Source organism: Rhinatrema bivittatum, chromosome 8 (assembly GCF_901001135.1).
Source record: "Rhinatrema bivittatum chromosome 8, aRhiBiv1.1, whole genome shotgun sequence".
NCBI lineage: Eukaryota > Metazoa > Chordata > Amphibia > Gymnophiona > Rhinatrematidae > Rhinatrema > Rhinatrema bivittatum.
In genome coordinates this window covers 272,301,631-272,320,478 of record NC_042622.1, presented here as the reverse complement: position 1 = coordinate 272,320,478, position 18,848 = coordinate 272,301,631, and the positions used below count along the sequence as shown (strand labels likewise).

Below are 18,848 nucleotides of genomic sequence, written 5' to 3'. Positions count from 1 at the left end.
ACAAACAGGACCTGCTGCTGGTTTTTGAAATTTTATCCAGAGAACTGAGCCTTTCCTCAAATCCTCAGCCAGCACTACCAGTAGGAGGCCGGATATCCAAATTTTACAACAATTGGATATCAATAACATCAGACCAATGGGTCCTATCAATAATATATCGAGGATATCAACTCAATTTCATCTCAATTCCCCAAGATTTTCCACCAAGTCAATCTCATCTCAGCGAGAATCACATGCTTCAATTACAAATAGAATTATCCACCCTTCTGAAAACCAGGGCAGTAGAGCCGGTACCCCGGTCTCAGAAGGGAAGAGGGTTCTATTCCCGTTATTTCCTCATTCCAAAGAAAACCAGAGGCCTACGTCCCATCCTAGACCTCAGAAATCTCAACAAATTTCTGAAGAAAGAAAAGTTCAGGATGGTTTCTCTAGGCACCATGCTTCCACTTCTTCAAACAGGAGATTGGCTTTGTTCTCTGGATCTAAAAGATGCTTACGCTCACATTCCAATATTCCCTCCTCATCGCAAGTATCTGCGCTTCATGGTGGGTCATCAACATTTCCAATACAGAGTACTGCCATTCGGCGTTGCCTCTGCTCCCAGAGTGTTCACCAAATGTCTGGCAGTAATAGCAGCACACTTGCACAAGGAAAGTGTCCATGTCTTTCCATATCTAGATGACTGGCTCATCAGAAGTCACTCTCAAGAGGGAGCTCTCACCTCTCTCAGTCGAACGATTTCCCTACTTCACTTCATGGGTTTTCTCATCAATTATCAAAAATCCCACCTTACTCCATCTCACCTACTTCAATTCATAGGTGCAGACTTGGACACTATCCTATCAAGAGCCTTTTTACCCGAGGATCGAGCAGAAACATTATCCCTGTTGGCAAACTCGATTCACTCAAAGAAACAGGCAACAGCCCATCAGTTTCTCTCCTTACTAGGCCACATGGCCTCCACAGTTCATGTGACTCCTACGGCAAGACTAGCCATGCGGGTAACTCAATGGACTTTAAGATCTCAATGGATCCAAGCCATTCAACCACTGCATTCTCCAATTCAAGTAACCCACCAGCTACGTTCATCTCTATTTTGGTGGGTGAACAAGGACAATTTGCGCAAGGGCCTACCCTTCCAACAACCAGTCCCACGGATAACGTTAACTACATATGCATCCACCTTGGGTTGGGGAGCTCACATAGACACTCTCCAAACACATGGGACTTGGACAAAACTCGAAGCAAGATTTCAAATCAATTTTCTGGAACTTCGAGCTATACGTTATGCGCTGCATGCGTTCAAGGACTGCCTTTCACACAAGACTGTTCTAATCCAAACGGACAACACAGTAGCCATGTGTTATATCAACAAACAAGGAGGTACGGGCTCGTATCTCCTTTGTCAAGAAGCTGCACAGATTTAGGGCTGGGCCCTGAACCACTCAGTGTTCCTCTGGGCCACTTATCTGGCAGGCATTCACAATGTCTCTCAGCTGCGCTATCGTTCCTCCTTTACCTTCTCCCCTCTCTCCCCCCCTTTTTCGCTCCTGCTCCATTACCCACCCCCTGTTTTTTGTAACTTTCATCCTTTTCAAGTTTATTGTAAACCGGCGCGATGTGCCCGCATGAACACCGGTATATTAAAAGCTGTTAAATAAATAAAATAAAAATAAATAAATGTAGTGGCGGATCGACTCATTCGTCAATTCCAACCACACGAGTGGTCCCTGGATCCCTTAGTAGCGACCAGGATATTTCAGCGTTGGGAACAACAGACAATAGACCTCTTTGCATCACATCTGAATCACAAAGTGGACAAATTCTGTTCTCTACACAAACAGAAAAACCAGCCAGCCAAGGATGCCTTTGCTTGCCCTTGGAACTCAGGCCTACTATACGCGTATCCTCCAATACCACTCATAACCAAAACTCTAGTGAAGCTACAACAGGACACAGGGTCCATGATACTCATAGCTCCGTATTGGCCTCGGCAAGTATGGTTTCCCACACTTCTGGACCTCTAGGTCAGGGATCCAATTTGTCTGGGAGCAGCTCCCACTCTCATAACTCAGGATCAGGGTCGGTTGCGCCATCCCAACCTTCAATCCCTATCCCTGACAGCATGGATGTTGAAAGCTTGATCTTACAACCACTCAATCTTTCATCCAATGTATCTCAAGTGCTTATAGCTTCATGTAAACCTTCCACACGAAAGAATTATTCTTCCAAATGGAAGAGATTCACTTTGTGGTGCAGACAGAAGAATATTGCTCCTTTCACTTGCCCCACTACTTCTCTACTAGACTACTTATACCATCTTTCAGACTCTGGTCTCCAGACTTCATCTGTAAGAGTACATTTAAGTGCAATCTCAGCTTACCATAACAAGATGGGAGATGCACCTATATCCTCACAACCTCTTGTCAGTAGGTTTATGAGAGGTTTAACTCAAATTAGACCACCAATTCGGCCTCCAGCCACAGAATGGGACCTGAATCTGGTTTTTACAAGACTCATGCGTTCTCCTTTCGAACCCATAGATTCCTGTGATCTTAAATTTCTCACATGGAAGACTATCTTCCTCATAGCCATTACATTGGCTAGAAGGGTTAGTGAGTTACAAGCACTTGTCACGTACTCACCCTATACAAAGTTCCTACATGACAGAGTGGTTCTCCGTACACATCCAAAGTTCCTTCCCAGGGTAGTTACGGAATTCCACTTGAACCAATCCATAGTTTTACCCACATTCTTTCCAAGGCCTCATTCTCACCAAGGAGAACGGGCCTTACATACTTTGGACTGTAAACCGCACTGCAGTCCACAGGAAATCCAATCAGCTTTTTGTTTCCTATGATCCAAACAAACCGGGTAAGGCAGTGGGTAAACATACTCTATCCAATTGGCTAGCAGATTGCATACAGTTTTGCTATGAAGAAACAGGCCTTCCTCTCTAAGGGCGAGTAAAAGCACTTTCAATAAGAGCAGTGTCAACTTCAGTAGCACACTATTATTCAGTGCCAGTCCTTGACATATGTGAAGCGGCAACATGGAGTTCTCTTCATACCTTTGCAGCTCATTACTGTTTGGACAAGGAAGGACGACAAGATTCAGCCTATGGACAATCTGCCTTAAAGAACTTGTTTCCAGTTTAATCCCAACTCCTTCTACATCTAACCTGCTATAATCTTCGGCTGATTCATTTGCAACAACAATACATCACTGTTACTTCACAACAAAATGACTCAGCCTTTGGACTAGCATCCTGCTTGTCCTGGGATAAAGCAAAATTGCTTACCTAGTAATAGGTGTTATTCCAGGACAGCAGGATGTAGTCCTCACGAAACCCACCCGCCACCCTGCGGAGTTGGGTCTCATACCTTTTCTTATTATTTTATTTTTTGCTAAAGTTTATTGCTATAATACGAGACTAGAGTGAGACCCCTGTGGCAGAGAATATCATGGCATGCTGAGCATGCTCAGTGGCCTCACAGTGCCAGTCAAGTTTCTAGAAACTTTGATAGAAGTTTTCCCTCCATAGGGCTCCTTCAGTGACGTCACCCATATGTGAGGACTACATCCTGCTGTCCTGGGATAACACCCATTACAAGGTAAGTAATTTTGCTGTATCACACAATAGATCAAGTGGGTAAAAAAATATATTCGATATTTTGTATGGCCTGCCCAGGTTCCCTTCCCTATTTCAATGAGCTAATTTGCATGCATGAATAATGCTAATCTTTGTGAATCAACTCATTAATAATTGATTTCAAGTTAATATTTTATTGCGGCCGACCAAGAAAATGGTCAGTCGCAATAAAATAAATAAAATAAAATACCTCCTGATGATTCGTTAAATGTGATGCGGGAGCCCCAGGACGCTAATGTGGGTCACAAGGCTCCTGTATTACACTTAATGGACCCTGTGGCAAAAATAAGTTGAGCAGGGGTCGAGGCTGCCCAACATTTTTTGTTCCCTATTGGGGTGGGGGATTGGTAGGAGGGCGGGGGGAAGTGGCAGAATTTAAGAATTTGGAAAGTAGGGATTGAGCCTTGGTTTATTCCTGAACCTCACAATTTCTTCTTTTTGCCACATGACATTTTTGCATGGCCCTTTGAGCTATAGCAGTCCCTTGAGGTTGGGATTACCATCGCACCTAAAGAGCTGCTAGCTGCGTTGTTTTGTCTGACAGTGTTTTGCTGTGAGACAAAACATGCCATTGAACTGCAATGTTTATTGTGGAGAGGGGCACACTATCACGGCACCACCCACCTGTGATATTGGGACCCCTTCCTGCAAAAAAAACATCATGGCTTAGTGGCTCTAAGTGTTAGATCATGAGCCCACTGGGGACAGGGAAATACCTACAGTTCCTGAATGTAACTCAGCCTGAGCTACAATGAAAAGGCGTGAGCTAAATACACTAAATAAAATACAGTGCTTGAATATAATCTGCTCTGAAGCACCCTAAAGCGGAATATAAACCCCCCCCCCCCCCCACCTATTACAGATTAGCAACTCTGCTTTATGAGCACAACACCCTGTGCAATTTTCAAAAGGCTATTTACATACATAAAATCAGGGATTTATGCACATAAATCCTTTTGAAAATTACGCCTATTAACATCAACTATCATCTGACTGGTTGAGCAACACAATACGATTTAAAAAGTTATGAATTTTAACAAATGAGCATTAGTATAATTAGTATAAAGAGTTAATTGTGCTTTGTAATTCTTGATTCATTATAATTTGTTATGGTTTGGAAATTTAATAAAAATATTTAAAAAATAAGTTTATTTTTTAGGATTAAAGCTACTTGCAGTGTTGCAAAGGTTAGAATTATTTGATAATATAGTACATTATACTGAAAAAAATGAAGAAATATCTTCTACGGGTGTTAGAACCTGAAGGTGAATAGAAAATGTTTGCTGTTTTCATTTATTTCTGAAATCTAAATATTTCTTTTCTGTAGAGGTAACTCCAAGTACCATTATTATGGGATTCGCCTTAAGCCAGACTCTCCACTGAATCGCTTGCAGGAAGATACACAGTATATGGCTATGAGGCAGCAGCCAATACACCAAAAGCAAAGGTATGTCTCACAAGTTCCTATTTCCACTGGGTCATTAAAGTACAGTAGATTTTATTTTGGCTGACATGTTGCAGGAATGGTATTCTAAAAATTTACATTGCTTCATATCTACATATTTAGAACTTTTTTTATGAAATGTGTCCCAACATTTATTTGTATTCTTACCCATGAATTTATAATTAGCTAGAAATTTGTTAAACAATTTTTTTTGTCACGGCACTTACAATTAGAGAACCTGCATCTATGGAGGACTAAAAACGTCAGCAGGCTTAACTGGGCTGGGTTTGCTAAGTATCATGGTTTACTTCGTTCAGACTACCATCTTCATCATAGTAAATATATCATTCAGAACTACATTTAACATTATGCTCAGCCATCTGATAAACCCAGCTGTCAAACTGGTTCAAATACTCCTTATGTAATTCATGTATATCCTCAAGACAGGAACCAATCCTGATTTGGAGCAGCCATTATGCCTAGCAGTGTCTCTATTCAGGCCTGAAGTCTGTCTTTTCCTTGGAAAATTATTTCTTTTATGATATGATTCAACTTAAGAGTATCTCTTTCAGGAGAACCCACTGTACAAGTGTTATGGGAGATTGATTTGCAGCCTCAAATCATGATGCACTCCTCATTTCCGCTGCTGTGAATGAGAATGGGCTACTTGTTTCAATATTATCCAACATGTACGGAAGGGATTATTTTGCACTCAGGCTATCTGCCTCCTGGTGTTACTTTCAAATGTGGAACAATAAAAGCTAGTTTTTCAAGAAGTAAAGTGCAGTTAGAGTGAACTGAGACTGAGGCATTTTTGTTCATAATCACAGTTTCCAGTAGCTTATCATAGGCTGTAGCTGTGAGCTTCTGAAATTTGTTTGGCCTCGAGAAGGGAGCTAGCGGTAATTAAAACAGAGGTGAAGAATTGTAAGAAAAAATTATGGATAGTCATGTGAAAATGTATGAAATACCTTGAACCCCTTGCTTGTTTAGTATTCGTAAAATCAAGCATACAGAAGTTAAGGCAATGAGAGAGGGAGACGCATAGGCATTTTTACATATCTGCCTAGATTGTAGCTGAAATTGAACTTAAGATAACTTTGCTCCTCTTCATCACCAGGCTAGATTCCACCCTTGGCCCAGAAAAAACATTGGAGCTAATACCTACAGTACCTGAATGTAAACCGAAGTGATATCTCAGATCGAATGTCGATATATAAAAAATAATAAAAAAATAAATCTTTGACTTGGATACTAGCTTTTGCCACAGTACAAAGGGGTGCCTCAGGTCAGCTAGTGCCATTTTGGATTGCAGTGCCGGCAGAGCAAGAGCAACTAGAGATTGTTCCTTCTTCATTAGGATTCAGGGAGATCCAAGGGGAGAGGGCTGGGAGTAAAGGGAAGCTATATTTTTGCATATTGCATGGCTGGCTGCGGCTGTGAGCTGAGGTGGGGCTTCCTTGGTTGGAGGGGGCAGGGGAGAAATGATGGTGATGTGCTGGAGAGGGAGGGGGGCCTTCTATTTTTGGGGGATATGTGGCTCTGGAGCTTTCTTCTGCACTGTGGTGGGGGACAGGGGGCAAGTAACTTGGAGCTTGTTGCCCCTTCAAGATTGCAGTCCAGGGGGAAGGGAGGGTAGAACAGGAATGTGTTGCCTTGGATGGTAGTGTTTGTACTTTTCCAGCTACATCAGCAGTACCTTTGAAAAAAATACCATACATTCAAAATCTTATGATTGCATGAACTTGCTGTTTCATATTACAGAAGCTTGAAAGTCAAATCAACTATAGTGTTTCTGTTTCAGCTCTGAGAAAGGAAAAATTACATTTATTTTGTAATATTCTCTCCACTTGCATTATAATCTGAAAAAAAAACTTGTTGGTATCTAGGTGTGTGGGCCCCTGCCTAGTGCTTGGAGCTCACGGATAAACTGGCTCCGCACACCAGGGTCCACCCTTTCCTTTTACACTGCCTGTGGAGAACCAGGTCCTCCGCATGTTTGCTCCCTCTCCCCCCCCCCCCCCCCCCTGATGTCAGGCGAGAGGAGGATTTTGTGGGCCCACATGACCAGAGTAGTCGCAGACCAGTGATGTCAGTAGGCATTTAAATACCTTTGCCCGTGTGGTCTGGCTCCTCTTTGATCGCAGAAACATTTTGAAACTATAGCCAGCTATTTGATCACGGCAGCCTTTTCAATCTTTAGCCGGAATTGCAAACGTGCTTTGGACCTCACGCCTCCAACCTAGACAAGAGGACAGGACAGTGCCTTTAACCCAATCCCCCTACCATCTCTGGGATCTTGCCATGCAGTGTGCAGGAGGAAGCACTTCCCAGGGAGAACATCGGGACCTTGCAGCTGCTTGGGAAGCCAGTATGGAGGCTCTATCAGTTGGCAGTGCAATCTACATGGAAAGAGAGGCACATGAGAGGGCCATGATCGCCAGCCCTGGCTGAGGAGGGTCGCATGGTGGGCTGCCAGACCCGACACAGTGATTCCAGAGTATGTAATCGGAAAGGTTTTGACTGAGGCAGTAGAAATTACTGAGCAATGAAGTAGGAACAGCAGTAACTCAGAGTATCTTTTACCGAACAATATCGAATTTGTTTGCTGGTCAGCACGTTGGAGGGTCCGAGTATTGCTGTTTCCCTGATGATAATTTTCTATTAGCCATTGAGCAGTAAGGGTAGCAGATGCACAATCTTCATTCTGCGGTTACATTTCGGACTGCTCCAATGGACAAGCAGGAAAAAGCCACGAGGAGGGGCTGGTCACACAAGGGTGGGGATATCAGGTACAGGAACTTCCCACTTTACAGCGTGGGGAACACTACCGAGTTGACACAAGTAGCCAACCCAAGCGGGTGGTGGTCCAGCTGGCTCAGAAATACACAGCAGGATTTCAGGCAGGCACACAGCCAAGGCATTCCAGTGCAGGGCCTGCAGCAGGACCACATTGGGGGGCCCTGGGCACTTCTCGCACACTATCTGGGACCCTCTGTGGGTGAACAGCCACACAACTGCAAGGCTTCAACAAATTATCCACAGCCAAATTAGTTCTTCCTAGAGGGGCAGCTGCTTCCGCAGATTTCAGGACAGACAACAGGCGACAGCCACATCTAGTCAGCCGCCGGAGCCAGGAACAGCACATTGGCAAGCCTGACAGGATCATCCATACCAAGTGTGCCCACGTGGTCTGGTCCTTGGGACCCTCCTCTGATGGTGTGTAGGCCCCTTCTCTGATAATGTGTCATAGCTGGAGGGAGCTGGATGGTCACAGGCCCCCTATTCCCAGCCAGCAGTTGGAGCCCAGGTGTTAACTCTTGTAGTCTGGAGCCACAGTGGGCAAACTCTGCATATTACAGCTACATTGAGGTGTACTTCAGTCCACACTTCTCTTGGGGATACTGGCCGATGCAGGTCTCTGGGTCACAATACTGTTCGGGCATTGCTAATACGCACAGTGATGGTAACACTGGGGCTATTGTGACAGGGGACAGTGTCTCAGCAACATACGAATGTGCACCCAGTGCAGAAGCACCTCCCTCACAGACCCAAGATTGCAACAGACAACCCCCTGAGATGCCCCTGAGACTTATAATGAAGTTCATCAGAAGCCACCCATCAGACCTAACACTGGCGCTCAAGGTACTAGCACAGCTGAGCAGAACGATTGAGCCGCAATGGGTGAGTTGCTGAGGGTCATGTGTGATAATGCATAGTCCACTAGCGAAATGATAGTGTAGATAGATAAGCACAAGGGGGAAAGCAAGGTAAAAGTATAAGAATAGTTCCAATACTTTGTTTAAAAATACCATCTTAGAAGCACAGTCCAGATGTGTTAAGAAAGGTGGAAGGAAGGCCAAACAATTGCCGTCATGAATAGTAAAATAGTTCTCGTTGTGACAGTTATAAAGCTATGACCTTTTTTCTCACAGGACAAGCAGGATGGTAGTCCTCACATATGGGTGACATCTCAGGTTGGAGCCCTGTATGGAAAACTTTTCTGTCAAAGTTTCTACAAAGCTTTGACTGACACTGGCACACTGAGTGTACTGAGCATGCTCAGCCTGCAATTATCCCTGTGAGCCAAAGGTGTCTCCCTCAGTCTTCTTTTTTCCGCTATGCAGTAAGCATAGCGGTTAGGAGCTCTGTGAGAAATTCTAACACTTTTTCCGCATGGAAACACTTAAACATTTACTTCACAAACACTTTTTCCCTGCACGGGTCTCCCTTTGCATTTATTCAATGCTCGCTGAGTACTATGCCCTGTTTTTCGGTTGGTTCCTGTCACCTCACTGGCCTGCCAACCGATTGCGGCCTTCCCTCTCCCTATGTTTTCAGTTAGCCACACACAGCCTGCGAGTGTCCCTCTGTGACAATCTGCCTGGTTATTAGCGCTAGTGGGACAGGAACTTCCACGGTTTCAGTTTCCTCCAGGGCCCCTGTAGATTCAGGTCCTTCGATTCTTCAGTACCCTCGCGCAGTTGATGTTCCATTGCTACCGTCTGTACCCCCTTCAGACTTTCCTGGATTCTTAGATGCCATCGGTACCCCTCCCCCGCGGTACTCTGATGCCATCGTCCCTGCATCATTTCTATCAGTGCCATCCATGTTTTTCATCCATAGCACTGATTTTTCCTTGGGTTTCATCTGTGCCATCATTGCCCGGGTGGATGCCATCGATGTACACCTTGTCTCTTCGCTGCCATCCATGCTCGGGTCGATGCCACAGATACCCGGGTCACTTCCCTCGATGCCATCCTTTATTTTATGGATGCCATCGATGTCCAGGTCCTTTCCATCGATGGGCATCGATGCCAGATCTATTCCATCAATGGCCATCGATTGCCAGGGTCGATGTCATCGATTGCCCGGGCCGATTCCATCGATGGCCATGTCCATGACATGCATGCCATTGGTGCCGAGTCGATCCAATCGATACCGTCAGTGCCCGCCTCCATACATCGATGCCCTCGACGCCCACGTTGTTTCTATCTGTGTCTTCGACGTTCCTATCGATGCGGTCATCAACTCCGTCGATGCCAGTATCATTTTTCCGATGCCACATCGTTCCCATAGATACCTACGCCGATGCCATCAATGCTCAGTCTCTGTCATCATTGCTCAGGCTGAGTCATCGGCGTTTTTTCATATATATTTTTGACGATACCCTCAAGGCCACTTCGGCTGCCATCAACACCGTCAATACTGACATACCACCGCCACGTAATGCCCTCGCCTAAACACAGTGCTCCATGCTTTGGGTTCTTATTAAAGCTTTGTATTAGCCTACGACACCACATAGTGCCAGGAGCAGTGCAGGCATGCTGACAGTCCGTCAGCAGTCACCATCCAAGACAGCGAGGGCATCCATCTCGGTGCTGGGGAAAGACTGGGCCGAGCACCGTGGCATGCATCGTCACCGACATGGTGACAGTCCGCCACCGACTCCATCCAGCACATCCTCAATGCTGGACAATGCTCGGGCCGAACAACATCACCACTGTCATCGGCACTGTTCCGCACAGTTTTGGCAGTCCTTGGTGCTCCAGAAACACCGGAACGAGTTCCGAAGAATTCTGCACTGGCGTCATGAGACATTGAGCCGCTGCGACGAGGACCGGGTTCACGAGCTCGTTAATCAGCTCCCCTGTTCCCGAGGCGTGCCCCACCGACATCGGTGGGGGATTGTGGCCCTCCACAAAATACTACCGTGGTAGCGCCAGCCACGCTCAGCCTGTCTCCTCCACACTTGCGCCACCATACCAGGCATCAGAGTTGAGACAGGCGTCTACTCCCTCGATGACTCCTGGAATCCACGGAGCCAGCAATCTTTACCGGCTCGTCCTTGGCGATTCACGTCGGATGGTAAGTACCCGCTTCTGTGGCATTCCTATTGAGATGTGTTCTCTAATTTGAGCCACATGGTTTGAAAAGTTCTAGGTCATGTAACCTTCCAAGAACCATATTAATGTCACATATCGCTTTGCCAGCTATGTCAGCCACAATACCAAGAGAACCTCTCTATCATTTCTTTGGGATTGCATCAGGGCATCCTCCCTTTTTCAGCAACGAGTCTCTGTACTGATTAATGCTCTGGCTTCTGGTTCCTGCTTCAGAACCAAAGTTCCAGGTGCATTCGCAGATCTGCTAAACTCGAGATCCAGCAAATACTGTCTCAAGTTTAAGTCCACCTCGAAGCCTGACGACAGGTCTCAATGTCTCCTTATACAGCACACAGAAATGTGGGTAAGACTTTACCGCTCATGCTCCCGTGGGAGGTTACATGATATCCAGATTTCATCAGCCCCTCCAGTAGGACACCTCCTGGTCTCCCAACTGGCCGGATATCAGAGCGGCCACCCCACCTTGTACCAAGGTTCCCGGTACACTCCCCCAGACGCTACAAAGCGCAGAGGGGGGAAGGGGTTTTGGGGAGTTTTAATTACACTATTCTTTCTTTCAACAGAAAGTAGTTACTCTCCGCCCATCCTGGACCTTAGAAATACCAACTTTCTTCAGAAGGCACATTAAAATGGTATCTCTCGTTTCCATGCTTCCATATCGCAGTAAGTACATTACCTCTAATCTTTCTATGTGCTTCATGGTGAGTCAACAATATTACAATCCCAAGCTCTGCCAGTTGCACCAGCTTCGGCAACTGGGGTATTCATTGAATCACTATCGGTGAATGCTGTTTCTCTGCGGAGTGCAACATCATTCACGCTTTTCCTTGCATGGACAGCTGCATAACCACAGTCACTCCACGCAAGGAGCTCTAACTTCTTCATGACTCACTATACATTTACTAACTGGGATTACTGTCACTGCCATAAATCCCTTGTACAACACTTCTGGACACCACAGTCATAATAGCCTTCTTGTCCAGCATACGTGCAGGCATTCTAATAAATTCTTACATGTCCCTGTGCACATTTTCCCATAACCTCAGCCCCTCAATTCTTCATTGTCGGGCCATGGGGTTTTTTCACTATGCACTTTCCTCATAGATCCAAAACTGCTATGGGTTAGATTCAGTGAAATTCCATTATCAGTGGGTCTAAGCTATTCAACCGCTTTCGTCCCTCATCCATATTGCAGATCTAGAACCAAAACCTAGTCTGATTCTGCTCATGCTCGCATTTACCCCACACTATTCAAGATATACATGCTGCCGTTATGCCACCTGCTAGCTGGTCTGGGCATCTCACACTACATATATGCTGACGATATTCAATTAATTCTTCCAATTAATGACTCAATTGAGGAAACACTAACCTTAGCCAACATGTATCTAGATATAATAAAACAGCTCTTAAACCAGATGGAATTAGTTATTAACATAGAGAAAACAGAATTCCTACATCTTGAACGAAAAAACATCACAATTATTCAAAACCCAATCACAATCAATAACAACCAAAAAATACAGCTAGCAGAGAAAATACGAAACCTTGGAGTGATTATCGATATGGAACTAAGTATGAAATAACATATATCTCTAAAAGTAAGAGAAGGTTACACCAAACTTATGACTCTCAGAAGGCTTAAACCACTACTAACACCAAATGACTTTCGGTCAGTAGTACAAGCATTAATTTTTTCAAGCACTGATTACTGTAATGCCCTTCTACTAGGATTACCCCACACCACGATAAGACCACTACAGGTATTACAAAACACTGCCACAAGAATTTTAACTGGTAAAAGTAAAAGAGATCATATCACCAAAACCCTAATTGAACTACACTGGCTACCCATTGAACAAATAATTCAATACAAGACTCTTTGCACCATACATAAATTAATACACGACGAAAATGCAGAATCGCTGAACACAGCCCTTCACGTACACGTCCCTAATAGAAACTTGAGATCAGCAAACAAAGCCCTACTAACTATTCCCTCAGTAAAAACAGCCAGACTAACTCAAGTGAGGGATAGGGCCCTATCCCTGGCTGGACCTATAATATGGAACACAATGCCTTTAGAAATCAGAACACAAAGAGACATCAAAGCATTAAAAAAAAGTTTAAAAACATGGCTATTTAAGCAAGCATACCACAAAGGGAATGAAGAGTAGAATCCAGGGAATTGTATGATGCAGTCCGAAGAACTCCCACACACACACATCAGCTTACTCGAATGGTGTGTGTGTGTATATTTTTATTTTTGTATATTTTTATTTTACTTTACCTCTATTAGTTTGCAACAACAGAGGACCAGACTTAAGTGTTAATTTATCCTACAGCTGAAATACTTAAAGTAGACATGACTTATCATAACCACTGAATACTATTTAATATGAAACTGTTACAGTATTTGATGGCACCTGTTTAATATAACTCAACTCATTTAAGTTTTAAATTATGTGCCTTATTGTGAACCGTTGTGACGGCAACTAGCTTAACGACGGTATAGAAAAGATTTTAAATAAATAAATAAATAAATAACGTTTGACCTAAAAGATTCTCAACCTAATATGCATCTGCTCCACTCCTGACACAGTTCCACATGAACTTCCTGGAGCTTGTAGCCATGAGTTATACCCTTATGCCTTCCAATACTGCCTCTGCAACAAATCTTTGTGCATACAGACAGACAGCATAGGGAGAATGTGTTTTCCAACACAAGCACGCACAACCTCTTAGCTGCTCTGCAAGGAAGCTGCACAGCTCTACCTTTGGCCCTTGCTCACTCCATATATCCTCGGGCCACTTATCTAAGAGATTTACTGAACGCATTAGCAGACCTTCTCCATGTAGGTTTCCATCCTCTTGAATGGTCTCTGATTACATGTGTAACGGGAAAGATCTTCTAATGCTGAGGTCAACTGAACTTGCCCTCTGCGTCCGAATCAAACCATACGGTGCACAGATTCTGCTCCCTACACATGTTTCCAATGCGTTCCCATAGACGCCTTTCTTCCATCAAGGGCCTCTTAAATGTGTTTCTTCTGCTGCCTCTCATAGCCAGCACTCTTCTAATGTTGAACCGGGACGGGGTTCACTGTTCCTCAGACCCACGTCATAGCCGAGACCAGTATGCTTCCCTTACTTCTCAATCTATCACACCAGTAACCAATTCGCCTTCTCACAAGTCAGTCTCAAATTGTAGACTCGATGATGTTCTCAGGTACTGGTAGCGTCACAAAACCTTCCACACACAAATCCTACCATTCAACATGTCATGATTTACCACATGACGCATACAAAAGGGTAATCCCCTTTTTCTTTTTTCTACACCACTCTCTTCTCTTGCTCCCTCGGATTCTGCTCCCCAGAGGTGTACCTCCACATAGGTACACCTCTGTTCCAATTGGTGTATTGTTTGGGAGTGGGGATACCCGATTAACGGTAAACCCCTTCTGAGTCAGCTTACCTTGGATTATCCACTGATCAAGCCTCCTCTATTTTCACTAGTCACGGAATGGAACCTAAATCTCTTTCCTTATAAGACTCATATGTTCTTCGTTCGAGCCTTTCCATTCCTCTCATTTCACAGTTTGATGTGGGAAATACCGGTACTTTCCCTCATAAATATCATTTTGTGAGGCAAGTCTTGCCTCACAAATCTGCTTCACTTTTTTGAAGGAGTTAATAAACATGTGGATAAAGGTGAACCGGTAGATATAGTATACTTGGATTTTCAGAAGGCGTTTGACAAAGTTCCTCATGAGAGGCTTCTAGGAAAAGTAAAAAGTCATGGGATAGGTGGCGATGTCCTTTCGTGGATTGCAAACTGGCTAAAAGACAGGAAACAGAGAGTAGGATTAAATGGGCAATTTTCTCAGTGGAAGGGAGTGGACAGTGGTGTGCCAGGCACAGTGTAACTTCCAATTCAGTTGTAATCGTGTGCTCAGCTGTTGAGTGACTTCACTGGCGAAGGCAGGTCCGTTATCCGAGTTGATTTGTCTGGGGAGGCCATCCCCAAGCAAGATATGGTGCAACAGGATGGAAACAACTTCTTTTGCTGTCTCGGTTCGGGTGGGCACAGCTTCCATCCACCAAGCTGTGTCAGAACTTCCAGTGCCATGCCTTTTTTTCTCGTCCATGAAAAGATTGAAGGGTCTTGTTTCGTCTGGTAGGCCTAGAGCTGGGGGTGTCGTGAGTGTCTGTTTCAGCTCCTCCAGGGCCCTCAGCTTCGGCTTGTACCATGGCAGGGTTTGTGATTCTCGTTCTGGCCCTTTTAATTTCTGGTATAGGAGTTCGGCTACGATGGCGAAGTTTGAGATCCATATCCGGCAATAGCCTGCAGCCCCCAGTAGTGCTCTTAGTTCCTTCTTGTTGGTAGGCGTGGGTTGGCCACAGATGGCCTGGATTCGGGATGTTCCCAGGCTTCGTGTTCCTTCGTGGATGTAGAAGCCCAGGTACTTGACCCGGGTTTCGCAAATCTGGGCTTTCTTCTGACTGGCCCGATATCTCTGGCGGGCCAGAAGTTGCAAGAGAGAGAGATTGTCGCCGTCTCACATTCCTCATATGTCTCCTGGGCGATTAAAAGGTCGTCGACATATTGAACAACTGGGCCCTGCTCGACCTGGTACCTCTTCAGGTCTCTAGCCAGTTGTTCTCTGAACAGGGTCGGCGAGTTCTGGAATCCTTGTGGGAGACGTGTCCAGGTCAGTTCCATGTGAAGACAAAGAATTGCTGGCGGTCCTCCGCCAGGGGAATAGCGAAGAAGGCGTCCTTTAGATCGAGTACACTGTAACCCTTTGCTTTTGCTGGGATCTGAGCCATGGGGGATACTGGTTGGGGACCAGGGCAGGCCTGTGTTCTGCGGGACCTGGTTTCTTTACCGGCAACAGTGGCATGTTCCGCTCAGATCTGGGTGCTTTCAGGACTCCCTGTTTCCGGAGTGTTTCTGACTCAGAGCTGATTTCTTCCGGGGACTCCCTGTTTCAGGAGTTTTTCCAGGCTATTGACCTTTCCTAGGTCCTGGACTAGCCTGTATTCTGCGGAACCTGCAAATCTGATTGCTTTCAGGGCTCCCTGTTTCAGGAGCGTTTCCAGACAGATCCGATTGCTTCCAGGACTCCCTGTTTCAGGAGTGTTTCTGACTCAGATCTGATTACTGCTTCTGGCGGCATATGGCACAGGGTATTGGGGTTAGTTAACTATTTGGGCGCCTTGCTTTAGTTCGATCCAGACCGGGGGTGTTCACAGCTAATCCTCCAGGATTTACTTCTACCCATTCTTCGGGTACCCTTAACATCAAATCCCGTCTCTGTCGATGATTGGGCGTGTCCTCTGGGTATTGACTGGTTGAGAAAGTGAGTATCAGAGGGGCATGTATGTAATCTCCATTCCTCCCTGAGGGGATAAGCGTCACTGGATGACCCCCGAAGGAGGCTTTAACTTCCCCTGTTGGTTGAAATCTCAGTGTAGCCTGTAGTTTACACAGCAGGTCCCGTCCGATAAGGGGAACTGGGCAATCAGGGACGTGGATAAACTGCTGGGATACCATGGTCTTGCCTACTTGTATAGTTCGTTCTTTATGCAGAGAGGCAGTGAATGCCTGATCTGAGGCACCCACTATAGAAACAGTCTCTTTCGTCGAGAGGGCCGATTGGTGCAGTCATGACAGATCGTTGGGCCTCTGAGTCCAACAGGCCCCTGATTTGTTGTGTTCCCACGTGGATTTCCACCAGAGGGTCAGTGGGGACTCTTCCCTCCTGGTCCCTTCAGGCTGTATGCTCCCTTGTCGCCTTCACCGCCATCTGCCAGTGGGGGTTGTCCGATCTCCTACCCCCTCGGCCCCTCTGCGGCAGTGCAGGCCCATTTCTGTCATCAGTATTTGCTGCTGGGCTCCCGTATTTCTCTTGCCATTCTTCGCAGTCTCGCTTCCAATGGCCTTCATTTTTGCAGTACGCACACTGATTCTTTCTCAGAGGGGGCCTTGTTCCCCCTCCTCTTCGCGGTCCGCCATTGTCTCGACTCCTTCCAGTCCGAGTGTCCTCGAGAGCGGCGGCTAACAGAGTCACTTTCTCTTTCATATATGTACTTGCTTCTCTCTTTTCTCTTCCACTTCTCTATTTCCAAACATTCGGTCTGCTATGGCTTTCAACTGGCTGAGGCTCATGCCCTCAAAGCCTTCGGCCTTCTGCAGCTTCTTTTGGATGTCGGGTCACTACTATTAAGTTCCTGGTTGCAGGGACGGGCCCTTTTCTTCTCTTCCTGATCCCTGTTCCCATACCCCTCAAAATACGATGAAAAGATCACAGTCCATCTGGAAATTGAATAGGTGACCTGCGCCTGGGGGCAAATCAGTTCTGACGATGCTGAGAAGCTGCAAAACTTTGCTTCCTACATACTTGTAAGTTTGGCATTGGGGTAATTCAATAAAGTCAACCTGGATCTGCAGGCAAGGATCCAGGGGCGCTTTAGGTGTGCAGGAGTGATGATCAAACCCTTGGAAGCCTTGTACCAATTACATTGCAAACACTAAGAACATATTGCAAACACTAAGAACATCCTCTCTTCGCTGGACTAGCCGGGGGGAAAGCCTGCGCAATCGGCGCCTTGACCTGCCGGGGTAAGGCTTTCAATTGTCTCTTACCCCAAGCCGTCTCAGCGCCGCCTGTGAGCTGCTAAATCGCCGCTGCTCCATTCTTCAGCGCGAGCCCGTTGCTCGGCCTGCCGCAAAGTCACAGCCCTACCAAAACGAGGCCACCACAACGCAGCCAATCAGCATCTAGCCCGCGGGGATTTAAATCCCGATACACTCAGGCGTCGCGCGCCGAAGGAGCGCGACAAAGGGGCCAGCCCCTTGGTGCGCCCCCTTGGTGCACCCCTGAAGGACACCTCTGTAACAAATTGAATTGCAAACCCCTGCCTGACTGAATAGTTCCACGAAAACTTCCTCAAGCTGCTCTATTCACCTGATTTCAAACTCCATGTTCATATACCCCTTTTAGGAAGGTACATTGTATATGAGAATAGACCCCATTTTTTCACAGCTATCAACTGCCACACATAAAGATTTCCATTCAGTCATTCACCATGAACCCCCAACCCATTCCTATCCTCAAATATTCTAACTTCTCATTCAATTCCATAACTAACAAATACAATATGCCGTCCCACAAAACGCTTATCCCCATCATGATATCCCCTCTCACTCAAATCTTGGGTCTGATGACTTTTTCTATATTACTCATAAACGCACAATCTACAATTAAAAAGACTTCCCTTCTCTATGATATCCTCACTGACGAATCCCCCGACATCTGTGCAATAACAGAGACCTGGCTAAAGAACTCTGACACCGCAATAATAAACCAATTACCTACGGAAGAATACAATATCTTCTCCATTCCTAGAGGTAAAAAGAAAGGAGGTGGACTCCTCCTTGCAGCAAAAAAGAAATTCAACCTTACTCTACAATCTATCATACCTCCTCACAGGCTTGAAATTGGGCTCTTTAAGTCCAAGGAACTACAAATCTGCCTAATCTATGCTCCCCCTAGCATTTTAGAAAACAACCCCTCACCTCTAACGGAATACATCTCCAAATATATTGACATTTCTATCCCTACAATCATCTTAGGAGACTTAAATCTACACTTTGACCGTTCACCCCTTTCACCAGCTAGTGAAGCCACCGTGGCCGCCCTAAGTGCGCTTGGATTTAGACAAAATGTATCTAATCCTACACATAAAGCTGGACATACACTTGATGTCATTTTTACGAATTCACTTATCCAAACCAGCTCTCCTCAATGCACCCTTATTCCCTGGTCAGACCACTACCGGA

At 45.6% G+C, this 18,848-nt stretch overlaps 1 protein-coding gene across 5 annotated transcripts in view; it reads left to right on the top strand.

Annotated features, from left to right (window-relative positions):
* Positions 1-18,848, top strand: part of RFX2 (regulatory factor X2) — a 705,663-nt gene that overhangs the window by 339,038 nt on the left and 347,777 nt on the right. For all 5 annotated transcript variants that reach the window (XM_029610912.1, XM_029610911.1, XM_029610910.1 and 2 more), the window contains one exon: positions 4,980-5,099. In XM_029610912.1, the coding sequence (XP_029466772.1) occupies positions 4,980-5,099 (120 nt within the window). The remainder of the gene's footprint in view (positions 1-4,979; positions 5,100-18,848) is intronic.